At 44.8% G+C, this 19218-nt stretch overlaps 1 protein-coding gene across 1 annotated transcript in view; it reads right to left on the bottom strand.

Moving 5' to 3' along the window:
- Positions 1-566: 566 nt before the first annotated feature.
- Positions 567-19218, bottom strand: part of LOC107122392 (tropomodulin-2-like) — a 40810-nt gene continuing 22158 nt past the window's right edge. The window contains exons 4-9 of the mRNA XM_015425482.1: positions 18057-18140; positions 9911-10041; positions 8754-8861; positions 6837-6980; positions 3371-3515; positions 567-1253 (exon numbers count right to left, since the gene is read on the bottom strand). Of these exons, the coding sequence (XP_015280968.1) occupies positions 1219-1253; positions 3371-3515; positions 6837-6980; positions 8754-8861; positions 9911-10041; positions 18057-18140 (647 nt within the window). The 3' untranslated portion in view covers positions 567-1218. The remainder of the gene's footprint in view (positions 1254-3370; positions 3516-6836; positions 6981-8753; positions 8862-9910; positions 10042-18056; positions 18141-19218) is intronic.

The following is a 19218-nucleotide window of genomic DNA, read 5'->3' as shown; positions in this document are numbered from 1 at the left end:
GGTCAGGAAGGAATTTTCTCCAGGTGACTTGAGGGAGTGGGTTGGCTGTGGCCCTCCATACAACACATACCTTGACTCTTTTTGTGATCATTCTTACAACTATTCACTCAATGAGTGCTTTCCTGTGGTATACCTGTTTTATGTTTATGGCACTTTGTAGTCTGGTTTTTGTAGGTCGAACTATTGGGGTGTTGGTGAAGGGGGTGATCCTACGTTGCAGTGTAAGGTTAGTCTAAATGACTTGGTCCCTTTCAGCTTTATAATTCTATGACCTGCAGAAAGTGCTACCCAGTAAGGCGAGTAGTGCTTTAAAGAAGAGCCGAACAATGCTGGTCCGACCATGGGGACAAGGTGAGATATCAGATATTAAAGGTGCAAGAGCAGAAGACAGACACTTCTGACACAGTCCAGGGGGCAGCTCTCCTTCATTTCAAAGGAGCTTTCTCAGGAATCCCCAGCACCTCCAGTTAAAAAGGACCAGGCAGTAGGTGATGTGAAAGACCCCTACCTGAAACCTTGAGGAGCTGCTGCCAGTCAGTACTGACCTTGATGAACTAAGGGTGTAATTCAGTATAAGGCAGCTTCATGGGTGTGAGAGTTTCCCAGCGGATTGTGCCCCAGGTTAATAGTGAGGGAAGGGGGAGCAGCTAACATCTGGCTTTCACTTTTCAAGCACCAAAACCAGGCAACCCGCATTCAGAGTGTGACTGTAGATTGCCGGACCAGAAACCAGGAATGCAGCACAGCAAATATTTCTTTGCACTGAGTGCTCCTTACTCACATAAGTGGAACTTAGCAAAACGATTCCCACGAGAAAGGCCTATGCTATTTAGTAAGGCTTAGAAGCAAAAGGACTCCATTTTACGTCTAGCATCCTTTTAGCTCATTTTCTTTTTACAAGGAGGGAGGGAAAGGGCAAAGAAAGGCTCATAGTGGTTTCAGAAGTTCTACAATAAAGCCCATTTGACCTGCATGGAGTGTGTATTGGCTTTTACATAAGTCAATCAAAACGGTGTTGTTGTTGTTTTAAAACAAATGCTTAAAAGAGAATCGGACTTGATTGTTTTGTTTAAAAAGAGAGCACAAGAGTAATGGAGCATGAGCAGCCTTCTTCTAAAGGCTTTCCAGTGTCTTCCCTTCAGAGCAGTGAATTTTCTGAGATTGCTGACTGACCCGTTCTTATTGATGGGCAGCTGATTCATGTCCACAGAGGCAAGGCTAGTGGCGTTCTCCTTCCACTCGTTTCTTCCGAACTAGAGAGCACAGGGGGCAAAACACAGTTTGGTCAGAGTCCAGATTCACTTTTCTAAACTTGCAGCATGCAAAAACAGAAACAGGGTAATATTTATCAGATCTGCTTCCTTCCATTCTTCCATTCTTAAAGCAGTTTACCTGGGGTTATAATGCTTATCCTTACAACACCAGCAGCACTGAGAGGAAGTTTAGGCTGAGGGATGGTAACTAGCCCTAAGCTGGCAGTCCTATGTCAGAATCTTAGGAACTGGTTGTTCAAAGTCTAACACGCTGATTCAAGGGTAATCAGAGAGTCTGAGCAAAGGGAAGGCTACACATTCTAGAATTCCTTGCTTGTGTAAACAGGGATTATTGATACAGATTAACCCTACTGCTACAGGAGTTTCTGGGGGGGGGAAACATATAATCCAAGATGCATGGGCCCGTAAAAGAAGTGCTGAAAATATTCAGTTTTCCTAAGATCAGAAGCAAAGCAGGGAGATGTTGTTACCCCAATGTCCTTCTTTAACTGCCTTTGTATTCCATTTTAGTAACTGGTTGCTAATTCCCCCCCCCCCTGTCATTTCAGATGGACCAGCTTTAGTAACTAGCTGCTAGTGGAATTTATTTACCTGTTCATACAAACCCGCTTGTGTCAGGTTAGCAAAGTGTGGTTGAGCTGCTTTCGAGAAAAACGGCTTTCTTCCATTTCCTACCCCTTCATTGCACTTCTGAATCACTGTGGTGCGCTGTTTAAAATGTCCATAGGGTTTCCTACAATTCTGCTTTCCCCCTGCCCTTTTTCGCCACATGATCTTCCTTGGACTTTAAAAAAAAACTTCTAAGGTGAGCGCTGTAGAGCTAAACTGCTATAGCACTTCAGTGCTATAGCACCACCACTGAGATGCATTGACTCCATTGAGTCAAAGTGCTATAGCGCTCACCTTAGAATGTTAAACAAAAGTCAGAGGAAGATCACACAGGGGAAAAAGTGGTACTGTTTGAAATTACCATAGCACTTCAGAGACGGCTCATTAATGGAAGGAAATTCACTGTATGAAACCCACGTCGCTGTATCGTTTTACTCGAAATCGGGCCAACAACAAATAACATTTCATTTAGAGCAGTAATGTGAAAAGGGCCCATGTTTTTGATTGCTATGGAATGTTAAGACAGTCCTGCTTGGGCTTCTTCATACATAGGTCAAGAAAACCAAATAAACAAGGATGAGTGATGGCTGAAATACCAAGAACAACCCCCACCCCCCCACCCCCAGTTTTTTTCTGGGATGTTTTTGATAGTATAATTAATTTGGCCACACAGAAGAATGTGGGAGACAGGATGCTGGGCTAAATGGACCACTGGTCTGATCCAGCAGGGCTTGTCTTTTCTTATACCTTTTCCCCTTGCTGTTCCTGTGCCTGTAGCAGTAGTAATAAATAGTAGTAATAAACAACTTGAACCCCTGGGCCAAATCTGACAGTAGCTGTCTGACCTTTCAGTTACCAGTCAAGCCAAAGGCAACAGAGGTGTTTGAAGGCTGCTACTTATGGCAGTGAGACGGGGTGGGGTGATTCAGGCCTCAGTCTACCAATCACTGCTCCCTTTTCAAACTCACAAAGCTAGTTGCTGAGCAAAGGTACAGAGGATACAAGCAGGGTATAGTCTAATTCTATGCAAGCACAGGGGAAAAAACCCCTTATGCTGCAAAGACAGGAATGAGCATGTTTGAGCAGTGTGTGGTGACTCTGAAAAGCTCAGTGTGGGTGCCTGAAGCAACCCCCCTCCAACAGCTGGAGAAAAATATTTCCATGTCATTCCTACAGCTGCAGTCATCTGGTGCCAGGCTTTATTGTTTGTTTCACCTCTGGCTGTATGCATTGGCCTTAGGTCCTGGGTACCCAAGTATCATGTTGCTATAACCAAAAAAGAGATACGAGAGTGCTTTGTCTTAATAGCATCTCTGAAGTGTGGGTACGGGAAGTGGGTTTTCCCCATTTTGTGCAAAATTACAACTCTGAAAAGATATCTCTGTAGTTTAAAGCTACACCTGGCCTTATTAGCACTAACCTAGTCCCTCAGTGAGGCTTTGGGGTGCTCCAGCACTCTTGCCGGCCTGACGGATATCGTAACTTACCCAGGTCGTTATTTTTAGTGATGGCTGCTGCGACCCTTGTTCTTGGACCTTGCTTTGTAAACTGGTACCCGAATTTGAGGATCTGGGAGTTCTCCTCCAGCATCTGAGCAATCTCCATCTCCACTGCTGTGCCAAGCTGCTGCCGCTAAGGAATGAATTAAAACAAGAAGCAAACATTTACTTCCAAAGGAGAGAAGCAGGTGTGGTCAACACCAGGCACGTACATCACTTGGTACCTCATCATTTTATTAATGAGGGTGCTTTACAGAGCAACAATAAGTTAACAGATCTCTCCCCAAAGAAGTTGCAGCCTAAATTTAGACATGGAGGGAGAGGGGACAGCAAAAAGAGGGGAGAGTGAGGCAGAGGTACTAGGGAATTAATAGAGAACAAATGTAACTAACACATATTAAGGCTTTATTTTAGTAGGAGATATGGAATAATAGACTATAGCAAGTCAGTTTTAAAGGAGAGATGTTTGAAAAGTCAGGCACCCTAGTTCAGTGAAAGCCAACAATATTAGAGCTAGTTCATACACACTCATCACCAACAGCAACTTGCATTTGTGAATGAACCATCAATAGTGAAATACTGTGGTATAATGCTAGACTAGATGAAACTTGATATTGTCCATGAGGTTTTCTTGGCAAAGATACTGGAGTGGGTTGCCATTTCCTTCTCCAGTGGATCACACTTGGTCTGAGTTCTCTGCTGTGGCCTGTCCGTCCTGGGTGGCCCTCCATGGCATAGCCCACAGCCTCATCGAACCACGCATGCCCCCTCGCCACGTCTCGAGCCAGACATCCTGGAATGTGAAGTTAAATGGGCCTTAGAAAGCATCACTAACAACAAAGCTAGTGGAGGTGATGGTATTCCAGCTGAGCTATTCAAAGTCTTAAAAGATGATGCTGTTAAAGTGCTGGACTGAATTTGCCAGCAAATTTGGAAAACGCAATAGTGGCCACAGGATTGGAAAAGGTCAGTATACATTCCAATCCCAAAGAAGGGCAATGCCAAGGAATGTTCAAACTATCGCACAATTGCACTCATATCACATGCTAGCAAGGTCATGCTCAAGATCCTACAAGCTAGGCTTCAACAGTACGTGGATAGAGAACTGCCAGAAGTACAAGCTGGGTTTTGAAGAGGTAGAGGAACTAGAGATCAAATTGCCAACATTCGCTGGATTATGGAGAAAGCAAGAGAGTAACAGAAAAACATCAACTTCTGCTTCACTGACTATGCTAAAGCCTTTGACTGTGTGGATCATAACAAACTATGGCATGTCCTTAAAGAGATGGGAGTACCAGACCACCTCACATGTCTCTTGAGAAACCTGTATAAGGGCCAAGAAGCGACAGTTAGAACCGGATATGGAACAACTGATTGGTTCAGCATAGGAAAAGGAGTACGACAAGGATGTATATTGTCGCCTTGCTTATTTAATATATATGCAGAGTACATCATGCGAAATGCTGGCCTGGATGAATCACAAGCGGGAATTAAGATTGCTGGGGAAAAGATCAACAACCTCAGATATGCAGATGATACCACTCTAATGGCTGAAAGTGAAGAGGATCTAAAGAGCCTCTTGCTCAGAGTAAAAGAGGAGAGTGCAAAAGTGGGCTTGAAGCTCAACATCAAAAAAACTAAGATCATGGCATCCGGCCCCATCACTCCTTGGCAAATAGAAAGGGAAGTTGTGGAAGTAGTGACAGACTTCACGTTCCTGGGATCCCAGATCACCGCAGACTGTGACAGCAACCATGAAATTAAAAGACGCCTGCTTCTTGGGAGGAAAGCGATGGCGAACCTAAACAGCATGATAAAAAGTAGAGACATCACCCTGCCAACAAAAGTCCGCATGGTCAAAGCAATGGTATTCCCAGTAGTCATGTATGGCTGCGAGAGTTGGACTATAAGGAAGGCCGAGCGCCGAAGAATAGATTCTTTTGAACTATGGTGCTGGAGAAGACTCTTGAGAGTCCCTTGGACTGCAAAAAGATCAAATCAGTCAATCCTAAAAGAAATCAACCCTGACTGTTCCCTGGAAGGCCAGATAATGAAACTGAAGCTCCAATACTTTGGCCACCAAATGAGAAGGGAGCACTCACTGGAGAAGACCCTGATGCTGGGAAAGATTGATGGTCAAAGAAGACGGGGACGGCAAAGGATGAGATGGTTAGACAGTGTCATAGTTGCAACGAACATAAAGTTGAGCCAACTTCAGAGGATGGCGGAAGACAGGAAGGCCTGGCGTGATCTGGTCCATGGGGTCGCGAAGAGTCGGACTCGACTGTGCGACTGAACAACAACAAGATGAAACTTTGGTCTGACTGAGCAACACAGTTCCATAGGTCAGGGCAATGGCGCAGCAGCACTGTATCTATCTTCTTTGTGTGCAGTAGCCAGCATCTCCAGTTAAAAGGACCAGGTAGTAGGTGATGTGAAAGACCTGAGACCTGAACAGCCATTGCTAGTCAGAGTAGACCATACCAACTTTTAAAATTATTATTATTATATTTTATTTTACCAACTTTGATAGACAGATGATCTGACTCACTATAAGGCAGCTTCAGGTGTTCACCGTGGATAGAAGTTCCTGATCATTTAATAGTCTGAGTCGCCCAGCTTGAAGGCAGAGTGCTGGACAACTGACCTAGCACCACAGTTTTGATGTTCTTTATATTTTATTCTTTGTACCCAGTTTTCTTCACGTTTTCACTGAGAACTGCAGATTTATTTTTTTTAATTTATACAAGGTAAGATACATTACAATACAGCGGAGTGCATAAAAAAAACAAATACACCAAGTACTTAAGAAGGGGTGAATACGGTCTTCCTTAGCAATCCTAAACCTAACACAGGCACGGCTATGGAAAATCACTATAAAATAAGCCACCAAAACCTTAACCTGAAAAGTGAACAGATACTTGCACAATGATATGCAAAGTTCAGCCATAGGTTAGGAATTTATATTTAAGATCTTTTATGTTTTCCCAGTCAAATTTATGTAGATTCGTTTTCTCAAGTATTGGATACCATTTGTCAAGGGGATTCAGTAGGTGACTTTCAACGTCCTCCAAGTTTTCCCAGAGGGAGATTTTTTCTTGCAGGAAAAAAATCCCATACTTTATGCAACCACTGTTGCATTGACGGAAGTGTATTTCCTTTCCATTTACTCACTATCGAAGTCTTGGCTGTTACTATCAGGATATTAATCAGCTCTTTGCTTCGAGAACTGCAGATCTATTACATTTCTGAAGTTGCAAGGAAACAAAAAACCAAATCCTACCACTCACAGATCTCTCTTATTTCAGAAATATTTCATAACTACACCTTGAACACCTCCTTGCTGCTGATTTTATGCTGCCAAGCCATGTATTTTCTATAGCCAAAGCCAGCTTCCAGTCCATGGTCCATTCCTTTACCTGACTGTCAATTCTGATCTCTGTCAGTGTCTTACCTGATTGTCAATTTTGATCTCTGCCAGTGTCTTATTCACTTTTAGGGCATCAACCAGGGCAAGGATGCCGATCCCGGTGATAAAGTTGGACTCTGTATTTAGACTTTTCAATGTCTTGTTCACTTTTAGTGTATCAGCAAAAGCCTGAAGCCATAAAAATAGATGCGTGAGTTAGGATCTCAAGATTATCCACAAACAATAGGTGAAATATCCCAACCAAATATATGTCCCTGGCATGGCAATGTCCCAAACATGAGAATGTGGCCTTTAAAGTTCTCTCTTACAATTTATTTTTAAAAATGGGGGGTCAACATAATTATATGATTGAATGTATTTCATTTTTACCATACTTCAGCACTGTACTGGTAGATATAAACAAAATTTCACTTTAGCTAAATGTCACATTTAACCAGAGGTAGTTTCAGGTGTTATTTAGCAGCCCACTGTGATTCAGGGTAGGCAAATGCCTTATGTACCAACACACAGAAGAGCGGAACGAGTCATAGCTTTGCTTCCTGCATCAGAAATATGGAAAGGGGATGTGCAGGTCACTCAGCAACCTACTTTTTAGCACTATATCATCTAAAGCCACTCTCAGAGTAACTTTTAAAACTGAGGAATGAGGAGTTAACTCATTCAAGTAATATGGACAGCTTTCCTTCACAAACAAGGCCTTCCTTTGCTTTCCAGAAGACTGCAGCTCACAGAAATCTTTACAGGTAAGAAGCTCTAGAATTCTGCAAAGGCCCAGCGCTGTTCCCCCCCCCCCCCGCATTATATTCCATGTAATGTGGAATCCTAGAAGATGGGAGGGCTCATAAGATATGGAGCAGTGGTGATATTCCAACTGGAAGAGCATTTAATATATTAGAGCTTGGCCAATATAGGCAGCAGAGCAGAATACTAGCTCTCGTGGGCACTCCATGAAACTGCAGAGCGGTCGGGTTAGAACGGATAAAAGGAAGTACTTCTTCACCCAAAGAGTGATTAACACATGGAATTCACTGCCACAGGAAGTGGTGGGTGCTACAAGCATGGACGGCTTCAAAAGGGAATTAGATAAGCATATGGAGCAGAGGTCCATCAGTGGCTATTAGCCACAAGGTATAGCTAGGGGCTCTGGGGCAAGTGATGCTCTGTCTTCTTGGTGCTTGGGGGGGGGGGTCAACAGTGGGAGGGCTTCTAATGTCCTGGCCCCACTGCTGGACCTCCTGATGGCACTGGTATTTCTGGCCACTGTGTGACACAGAGTGTTGGACTGGATGGGCCTTTGGCCTGATCCAACATTGGCGTCTCTTATGTTCTTATGTTCTTATTGATTAGTAAGGTCTAAGGAGCAAGGCATGATGGGGTGGAGAGAAGGAAGGGAGGCCATATTTGTAGGTGCACGTTTGTGTTCTTACTGACTTCCACATATACGAAACACATCTGATGAAGCAAAGATATCAGGACTGTGAAGTAGGACCCTATAATTTAAGATCTGAGCAAAAGGGGAAAAAAATGAAGTTTCTACTTATGGATTACATTTGAAAGGTTGCCTTCATGTTTGTTTGTTTGTTTCCTGTTGGGACTCTGGTGCCTTTAATAACAACATGGTAAGCAGTAATACAACAAGTGAAGTTTTCTTGCCGTAGAAATGCAGTGATGGGGACAGCTGCATCTGTTGAATTTCTGCTTGTCCAGTATTGGTTAAAGACAAAGGGGTCCAGCCAGAAAAATAATGACAATACTAGACAGAGAGCACATTCCTCAAACAGAACAGAGGAAAGAAATTTAATAAAGAGACAAAAATAATGTCAAAAATGGTACAGCCCTAAAGCTATGTACAAATTTGTATTCCCTCAGACATTTTTCAGCATTTGCAGCTCTACCTCTTGTAGAGACAAGGTTTTTCAAGGAATGCTTTGTTCAGCTTACAATGGCAACAGGATCATTGCTCCGAGTAGCTGCCAGGCTGAATTTCTTCACATATGTATTGGTTTCCAAAGCTTTTGCGAACTCCTTCAGTGTTGGAATTGGGATATTCTGCATTACAGGGGAAAAAGTACCAATTTATAACATTAAATAGACACTGGATTTTAATTTAAATAAATGAAGTGTTTCAGTTAGGGAGAGCAGATTAGGTATATGTGCAACCTCAGTTATGACAACGTTTGGTTTCTAGTGGCAACTTTGGAGTCCTGAGAGCCAGTTCCTAGGTAAAGCCAGACCATGGTTCAGCATTACATGATCAAGCATCATATGTAAGTTTGCCAACCTCCAGGTGGCACCTGGACAGCTCTCAGCATACAAACGGATCTTCAGGAAATGGCTGCTTTGTGGGGTAGACTCCATGGAATTACACTCTTCCCAGGCTCCACCCCCAAATCTCCAGTAATTTCCTGACCTGAAGTTGGTAACCCTCCTAATATGCCTACGCTCTCTTCTCTGCCTCTCCTCTTCTGCCAGGTGCTCCAATTCCCTCCCTCTGGCAGTGAGCCGTTATTTGTTTTTACATCTAAACTGGCAAACTGTGGTTTATGCTTGCTCTACAAACTACAAAACATTTCAATTTGTTATTCATAGGAGTCGACTCTCTTGGTCTGGGGGGCATGGCTGAGCTCGTGAATTTTCCAGAATCTCCAGAAGCTTGCTGAAATTTTAGCTCTGTGCCTTGCTTCCTTACTGACTTTATCCATTCACAAAGATTTTAATGGGGGGGGGGGATAATTCAAATATACAGCCCCTGTGTGTACATTACGGCTGCCAGCCTCCAGGTGGGGCCTGGAGATCTCCTGCTTTTATAACTGATCTCCAGCTGACAGGGATCAGCTCCTCTTGAGAAACTGGCTGCTTTGAAGGGTGGACGCTATGCCATTGTACCATGCTGAAGCCCCTCCTCTCCCCAAACCCCGCCCTCTCCTGGATCCACCCCAAAGTCTCCAGATATTTTCCACCCTGGACCTGGCAACCCTAGTATGCATCTGTACTGCTGCATATTAGTATAATCTCTCAGGGTTCTGCTCTGTCCTTCTTCTGTGCATGAAGAAGTACTCCAGAAAACAAATTAAATGCAGTGGCATGCCTTTCAGTACCTTTATATTGTTCAGATTCACTTCCAGGAGTGTAGGATCATTTGCCTTAATCCTTTGCAAAGTGGCTTCTACATTGGTTGGATTAGGCGGCTCTTCAAAAACTGGTTTGACCTTTTCCCCTTTGACCACATCTGAAAAACATAAACCAATTCTGAAGGGGAATGCCACCAAAGCATTATTGGAAATACACATTATTTTCATTTTCCCTGATATCTGCCTCAAGACATGTTAGATATACATTAAAAACCAGTACTCCCAATATGGTTATTGTTCAGGGCTTAACATGCAGTTAGGTAAAGGTAAAGGTTTCCCTTGCTCGAAAGCTAGTTGAATCTGACTCTAGGGGGTGGTGCTCATCTCTGTTGCCAAGCCGAAGAGCCAGCATTGTCCGAAGATGTTTCCATGGTAATGTGGCTGGCATGACTAAATGCCAAGGTGTACAGAATGCTGTTACCTTCCCACCGAAGTGGTACCTATTTATCTACTTGCAATGTCTTGCTTTCGAACTGCTGGGTTGGCAGGAGCTGGGGCCAGAGATGGGAGCTCACTCTGTCATGCAGCACTACGGTCTTGAACAGCTGAACGACAGACCTTCTGGTCTTCAGCTCAACGTCTTAACCTCTGAGCCAAAGGGACAAACAGCAACACTCCCCAAGGCTGTTGCAGGTCAGAAAAACTGCAGGAGGAAGGTTTAAGTCCCCCCTTTCCTTGCACACCATGGTCCCAATCCAAGTCAGGATCATACACAGGCCCCATAGCCAGTGAGGGGGGAGGGCATTGGGGGCAGCACCCCCTATCAAATCTTCAACACCCCCACCCCAATCTTCCCATTGAAGTCACTGTCACCGCCCTCTTTGTGCAGATCGCCGTTCCCCCCTGCTTGAGGCCACTGGAGGCAGTGCAGCTACCTGGTTCCTTGTCCGAGCTGGGGATGCTGGCTCACCGCTGCCACTGAACAGAGTGCAGCCCCCCCCCCCCCCCCCCCCGCTACGGATGCAGGCTGGTGCCATGGGGCCGCCAGGCTCACTGGGCCCCTTTAAAGTGCACCAAGAAAGGGGTGTGTGTGAAATCTCGTGATTTTGTTTAATTTAATTAGTACCCTTGGCACCTCCCTGGAAAAATTCCTGGCTACAGGCCTGACCATATGTACCTAGGACTAATTTTTCAGCTTAGAACTTGTAAGACATGTTTGATTGTGAGGACACTGGGAGAACATAACTTGCAGTTAGGCCCTGAATCTGTTGCCTTCGCAAGGCTCAACCCATCCTCAGGCAATGACAACCAGGGAGATTTCCAGCAGCACCTCTGTGATATTGGGGCAGAAGCTTCATCATCACCTGCGCGAAAATGACCTTAGAGCAATGCTCCCTCTAAGCTCTGGAGTCTTGTGAGCAAAAATTCTATTTTGTGAGCTACTGGCATTAAAGTTGTGAGCAAGCTATTTGGCTACTGCATAAATTAGTTTGCTCTGGAGCCATCTTTCCTGAGCTAAGATGAAAATGTGTGAGCCGGAGGCTAAAAAAATGTGAACTAGCTCACACTGACTCAGTTTAGAGGGGACTGCCCTAGAGTAATCCAAGATAGTGCAGCTCTGGTTAATCTCAGCCTCATTATGGAGACCCATGAATGATTTCATCCTGTAAAGAGAATAAGGGGTGTTCCTTTTGCTCTATAGAGCTCTGCTGTTTTCAAGTAAGGAACAGATATTCACCAAATCCCGGGATCTGCCCTCACGATCCATCTCTTACATTAGCGGACCATCTGCTCATTCAATTAGTGTTTGTGAAATTGCAACATCTGCATATTTTATACAGTAATACCACCAAAACTGCTCCTCTGCCAGCACATGATTTATTAAGTCTTCATAGAGTAGCCTTACTTGAGAGACATACAATTCTCAGTGCAGGCAGCAATGTGCTGTAGATGAGCACTGGCTATTCCGGGATAGGTATATAAATCATGGCTTCCAACGCTAATTTGCAATTATAGTGTTTCAGCATTAGACTAATGGGATTCATAACAAACAGGCTTAGACCACCCAAGCTGTCTAAGCAGGAGGCTATCTGTTAGCATTCAGCAAGTGGCGACGCCCAGCATGAACAGGAGGGATGCTGGCCATCAACAAAATCCTCCCCTTGCTCTTCTCATTAAGCAGCCCCTATATGTGAGAGAGTCCATGCAGTCGTTCTTCTGGTGACTGAGTCAGAACAGTTTTGTTGGCTCAAGTTGTTTGAAAGACAGGTAGAACTGCTACTACAGATACTGCTAGGGAGAATCTAAGGCCTGTTTTAAAAGTGATGCCAGAGATGTACAAGAATCCATACAGAGTTGCATGTAATTAACATCTCATTCAGACACGGATTCGTTACATACATAGATAGAGGCTGTGGCTCAGTGGTAGAGCATCTGCTTGGCATGCAGAAGGTCCCAAGTTCAATGCCCAGAATCTCCAGTTAAAAGAATCAGGTAGGATGTGATGGAAAAAACCTCTACCTGGGATGCTGGTGAGCTGCTGCCTGTTTGAGTAGACAATACTGCCCTTGATGGACCAAGGGTCTGAGTCAATATAAGGCAACTTCCTGACTACACTGTGCTGGTAGGCTAATGCTATGTCAGCAAGCCAAGGAGCCATTTCAAACACATGAGAGCCACACAGTTAAAGTTTGTTTTCGTTTTTAACATGCTCAGCATGTTAACAGCCAAGAGTCAAAGCTGACTGTCCGATACAACACTAATTTTGTTGATTGTACTTGACTCACTTTGTGTAATCCCCCTTCAGTCCTCGTGGGAAAGGTGGACTACAAATAATGTAAATAAAATAAATGAATACCAGTCAGAGTATAGGTTTTGACTCTCAAAAGCTTATATCCCGAAAAACTTGTTGATTTCTCAGGTGCTACTGGACTTGAATCTAACTTTTGAATCATGTTTGAGATGGTCACAGTCAAGAGCTACTTTGAACAGTTGTGTATCTGCATATGCAACACTGTCTTTGCTGCATGGATAGAGCATGACAGGGCATTCCCATGGACCTGCCCAGCTGCCTTAAGTACTGCGGACAAAGGAGAAGTTCACACACACATGTTAAGATGACTGTGCCAGCAAGCGATGGCATGCATTCAGTCAACATGGAAGGCACCCCATTTAGCCATATGGGGTGGAAATCTAAATAAATGATGTACACATTTAGTCCAGTGGCACCTTTAAGACCAACAAAGGTTTATTCAAGGTATGAATAAACCTTTGTTGATCTTAAAGGTGCCACTGGACTCTAAATTTGTTCTACTGCTTCAGACCAACACGGCTGACCACATGGAATTATCTAAATAAATGTAGTTAGGCTTCAAGGCGCCACTGGGTCTTTTATTTTACTACAACAGACTAACACAGCTACCTCTTTACAATGTGTGGAAACAGCCATCGAAACACCACAAACAGAGCATTCCTATCTGCACAGTTTCCTATGAAGGCAATTCTCATGTTCAGCCAATAGATACATACGAGCGGTCCTCTCTTTTTTTGCTTCTCTCTCTCTCTCTCTTTCTCTCTCCACACAATCTTGCCTATGCACGGGAGCATAGGCAGACATCTCAATGTGAACTGGTCTGTTGCCACAGCTATTTCCATGATTTAATGTCTACAAAAATTGCCACCACTGTCATAAAAATGGCTGTGGGCTTTCTCTCTGTATAGTTCAATGCACACTGGTAGGGATCATGTGGGAGGGGGAGAGTAAGTTTGCACCTGTAAACTCATTATGTTTGCAGTATGGGAACTACTACAGTGTTGGACTTTGACTGGAAAAGACCTAGGTTCAAATCTTACACCAGCCATGATGCTCGTTGGGTGACCTTGGGACAATCACTTTCACTCAGCCTAAACTACCTTACAGGGTGTTTACAACAAGAACAGTTTGGTGAGGTTTCAGGTATGCATCTCTGAATTTTTTGGAGGAGGAATTGGGAAAAATGTGATCGATCTGTGAAATCAGTCCAAGTAGTGGCCTGGGCAAGGTCTCCGTGGCCTCTTCAGAAAAGCAGCTGATTGCCTTTGTGCTCCAATTTGTTTCAAATATCAAGACAGCCAGTTTGGTGTAGTGGTTAAGAGCAAGGACTCTAATCCGGGAGAACCGGGTTTGATTCCCCACTCCTCCACATGAAGCCAACTGGGTGACTTTGGGTCAGTCACAAGTTCTCTCAGAGCTGTTCTCTTCTCTGAAGAGCAGTTCTCTCAGAGCTCTGTCAGCCCCACCTACCTCACAGGGTGTCTGTTGTGGGGAAGGGAAGGGAAAGGAGATTGTAAATCACTCTGAGACTCCAAGTATAAATCCAATCTCTTCTTCTTCTCTCTTCTTCTTTATTTACACAAGATTTTATGAAAGTCACACAAGCATTTGTTAAAAAGCTAACAAGTGCTAAATACTTGTGAATTAAGATATTCTAACAGAACTTCTTAACTGATTTAAAGTGCAATTCTGGGTGTTTTACTCAGAAGTAAGTGCTACTTTATTCAGTGTGGCTTAGTCCTAGATAAGCAAGCCTTTGTAGCTTCTGTGTTCTCTTATAGATAATTAGCGGCAGCTCCTTTGCCCTGCTGCACAACCCCGCATGACCTACTGTTTTTAATCATAATTCTTGAATCACAGCAACTCCTGAACTAAATGCTTCATCCCATCCCCTTCTAATTAAAAAATGAAACAAAACATGGGGGGAGAGGGAAAGGTATTGTTTTTGGAACAAAGTGGGCTGACAGAGCAAATTCCTGGTTGCTGCATTCCTGACAGCAGCTTAGTTTGGCCAAACCCACCAAGCCGAAATGTTGGCCTTGTTTGCAAAAATAATCACAGAGACACACGTGAATTAGCAGTGTAAGCATCCGGTGGCTGGGACATGCTGGACTCCAGCTGGGAAGGCTAAAGATCAGCCTCAATGGAGATGGAAGAGAGCAGGTTTTTCTCCCACTCATTCCTCTCCCTCCCTTGGACATCTTCATTAGAAGTATGGGGAAAGGCAAGGCCTCCTTGACAGCAACTGCCTTTGCAATCAGTCTTTCACAAGCCATACTCACAACAGGCTCCAGGCACCAAAACATAAAAGTTAGACTTTTCATATGAATGGAACTTACAGTAATTGTGATTAATTTGACCACTGATTTCGATGGGATTGGCAGGTAATTACCTTCCTTTGTACTGAAACCCAAATGTACACTTTTTCTTCTTCTTCTGCAGATGCTTTTCCTAGGGTATTCAATACAGGTTGTCCTGATTCTAGAATCTAACCCAATAGTCACTGAATTATAATATTAGCAAACACAGTAATAATAGGTAATAAATATAGAGCTGCCTTATAATGAGTCAGTCCAGTGGATCCTGATCTGGATGGCCCAGGCTCACCCAACCTTGTCAGATCTTGGAAGCTAAGCAGGGTTGATCCTGGTTAGTACTTTGGATAGGAGACCACCAAGGAAGTCTAGGGATAGTATGCAGAGGCAGGCAATGGCAAACCACCGCTGTATGTCTCACCTTGAAAAAACCCTTGAGGGGGTGCCATACATTGGCTGCAACTTGACAGCACTTTCCACTACCACCAGTCCAGTGGCCCACATAGCCCAGAACTGTATTACTCTGAGCCTGAGGCCTAGTCTTAAAGTACCCTTTGCCTGCTATTGGTGGCAAACCTTTGCCAAACTATCCCTGTTCTAGGGTTGCCAAGTGTATCTTTGCCGGGAGCAGGTGGCTTCCGGTTGGTGTCCTGTGCGCACGTGCGCGCCACACGCACATCACCCGGAAGTGACAGGAGGACACCAGGCACGCTGGGGGCGGGGCCACGGCCATACAAGGGAAAACCATAACGTTTTCCCTTGTATGTACCAGGTGTCATCAGGAGGTCCACTTTAGCCAGGGTCCATGCCCAGAAAGCCCTGCACACACTTTTGGGGAAGATTTTCAGCCCCAGTTTGCTTAGAAGCGAGGCCGCCTGGATTTTAAAATGTTTCCAGCTTTACTGTCTCCCTGAATTAGGGATGCCGGCCTCCCCAGGTTCCCTGCCGATATTGGAGCCTAATTAGGGACTATTTTCACGGCTTTCCAACCCCAAGAAACAGAAGAAAGGGGCTTGTGGGGGGATTCGTCACTCAAAAGCAATGCCCCCAGGGGCTCCTGATTCCGATGGAATGTTTGGGGACAGAAACATGCAAGTGGTGGTTCATAACCCTGAGGCGAAGATCTACTGAATTCCGGCGGTGGAGGCAAGAAAAGAGTGCGGCGGCGCAGCGGCAACCGGCAAGCAGCAGGCCCGGAAGGAGCGACCCCTAGTGGCCAAGCAGCGGTAACAACGAGCAGGCTGCCGTGCAGCAGGAGGCGCACGGTGACGTCACCCAGGAGCGCGACGGAACCTGAAGGATGGAGTCAGGCCCTGGGAGGACGCTAGCAGCGCGCCGAATCGCCGAGGCACCAGGAACAACAGCCCATTCACCGCCGGGACACATGAAGCCAGCCAGATCAGGAAGACATCTGCCTCCACCTGGGTGCCGGTAGGCTGCCCCTTCCCCAGAAACAGTGTGTGGCCCTAGTTAGGGTTAACAAGTGATTAGCACCCCCTCTGTAAACCGCCCAGAGACCCCTACGGGGGTTAGGGCGGTATATCAAGCTGAATAAATAAATAAATAAATAAATAAATAAAACATGGAGGACAGGATGTCATTGATGACATTTCCAGCTAAAACCCAGAAGTAACATCACTGACACTCTTGAATTTTGCAGATCTCTATATTTTTTAACATGGAGATTGGTGAAATCCTAGAGTGTTGGCGAAAGTGAAACTTTCAGGTTTCAGCTGGAAGCAATGGTGAAATCCTAGAGCATGGTAATGTCATTTCCAGGCCTTAGGTGGAAGCAATGTCAACATATGGATGAAGTCTTCTGTCCCAGAGGTTGCCTGGCAACCCTACCGGGTCTATACATGAAGAATGAGATGAGACTGAGTCAGAAGAATCTTGGTAGAATGAGCTGTCCCACTTCACGTTGCCAGTTAAGGATCCCATTTATTAATGAAGAAGAAGAAGAGATTGGATGTATACCCCGCCCTTCACTTGGAGTCTCAGAGCGGCTTACAAACTCCTTTCCCTTCCCCTCCCCACAACAGACACCCTGTGAGGTGGGTGGGGCTGAGAGAACTCTGACACAAACTGCTCTTTTTCAAGGACAGCTGTGCCAGAGCTTGTGACTGACCCAAGGTCACATCAGCAGGTGCAAGTGGAGGAGTGGGGAATCAAACCTGGTTCTCCCAGATTAGAGTCCGCACACTGAACCACTACACCACTACACCACTACACCAAACTGGCTCTCCTGTGTAAAAAAATATCCCTGTAAATAGAAAACTAGCACAGTCCGGAGAAAGCAGGGCTAGAATATTTATCCCTGATGTGCTTGGCGGTCTTTTAAAACTTGCAAGGAGTTGTAACATGGAAAAGTGCACTCCTGTTGCCACAGTCTGAAGCTGTACAGTCCATTTTAACACCTCATTCTGCTGCCTGTGTATACCAGGCCTATGTCAGACAAACGATGCACTAGTTAGAATCCCGGACTAGAACCAAATCCCCAAAGCAAGCTATGAGGTTCACTGATGAATATGGATAGGCCACTGTCTCTCAGTGTAGCTTTCCTCACAGGGTTGTTGTGAAGATAAAAGTAGGGATGTACTTAAATGTAAAAATTTAACATATCACATCCAAGTAACTTTTTACTTCCCAAAGCAAACAGATTAGTGACGGAAAGATAGCTAAGCAAGTATGGTGTAGCAGTTAAGAGCAGCGGACTCTAATCTGGAGAACCAGGTTTGATTCCCAACTCCTCCACATGAAGCCAGCTGGGTGACTTTGAGTCAGACACTCTCTCTTTCAGAGCTCTCTCAGCCCCAACCTACCTCATAGGGTGTCTGTTGTGGGGAGAGGAAGGGAAGGTGATCGTAAGCCACCCTGAGACTCCTTCGGGTAGTCAAAAGCAGGGTATAAAAACCAACTCTTCTACGTTTCAGCCTCTAAGTGGCAATTGTGGACTTGTGTCATTGCACATTTCAGCAATTCATCTATCCTCTTGTATGACCTGGACTGGGTATATAAAAGATATTGAGGAGCTGCGCCCACTTACTTTTCACAATTTCTTTACCGTCTTTACCGGTGGTTCCCTCATCAAATTTTGGGTTGTTGACCAGGTTGTGTACGCCAAGAACAGCTGTAAGCCCAAAAAACACCAACAGACGTTTAGAGCTAAATCTAACAATTTTGAAAGAAAGATGCTGTTTACAAATTCTCTCACCAACACACCTGTTTAAGGAAGCATTCTAAAATTGTATTGACAATCATCAGACAATTGCAGAAATTAAGATCACGATAGGGTTAGTAGGAATAATTTTTAAAGGCAACATCAGGGAACATTTTTCCTGTCCCTATCCGACTGTGATGAAAGTGGAGGACAGGTTGAGGTGGGGCGGCTGCTTCAAATGTTTTACATTTGTTACATGGAGAGTCATTTATAGAAAGAAAGAGTGAAGCCCATATCAGTACACGTGCATCATTGTCCTTTTTGAGAGATTCGGTGAATGGAGAAGAGAGGAAATGAGGATCACATATGCTGTCTCTACCTCCCAACCTCCTCAAATTCAGCCAGAGATCTAAACAGAAGTTGCAGCATGTACAACTTGCCCGCTATTACCTAGGCCCTCCCTCCCAGATTTCATCAATGCGGCAGAAACTGAGGGAGAGAGAAGAAAGTTCACTCCAGCAGACTACATGGCCAACTATCACCAGGCCCCTTCCTCTCTGACTTCATCAGCTACCAGTCATCCCCCAGAAGAAGCTCGGCCTAAAGGCAACCTCCACATTCAGAGGCAGTCAGCTTCTGATTCCCAGAGCCAGGAGGCAACATCAGGGGAAGGCCTCGGCCTCTATGCTCTGCTGTTGGACCACCAAAGGGACTGTTGGCCGTTATGTGATACAGGATGCTGGACTAGATGAACCAGTAGTCTGATCCAGCAAGGCTCTTCTTCTTATGTTAACCTGGGTCCTTTTGCTGAATGGCAGCCAGAATAATCAGCAGGCTTGCTTAATTTCTAACTGTGTTATGTGTATTCTCTGTAGACTGCCTTTTGGGATGAAATGCTGGAAGGAGGGCTATAGGCTCTGTAACTCTCCAGCAAGAATTCTGCCTTTTCCAGGATTCCGGATGGCTCAGAAGGAACCTCTGTGCCTAGATGCGTAGACTCGATGTAGAATTCAAAGTGAATGAAGGCTGGGAGAGAGGACAGCAGGTG

This window comes from Gekko japonicus, unplaced genomic scaffold (assembly GCF_001447785.1).
Source record: "Gekko japonicus isolate JY-2015 unplaced genomic scaffold, Gekko_japonicus_V1.1 scaffold462, whole genome shotgun sequence".
NCBI classification, from domain to species: Eukaryota; Metazoa; Chordata; class Lepidosauria; order Squamata; family Gekkonidae; genus Gekko; species Gekko japonicus.
Note: the sequence above shows the minus strand (reverse complement) of the source record. Positions and strands in the feature narration are given on the sequence as shown.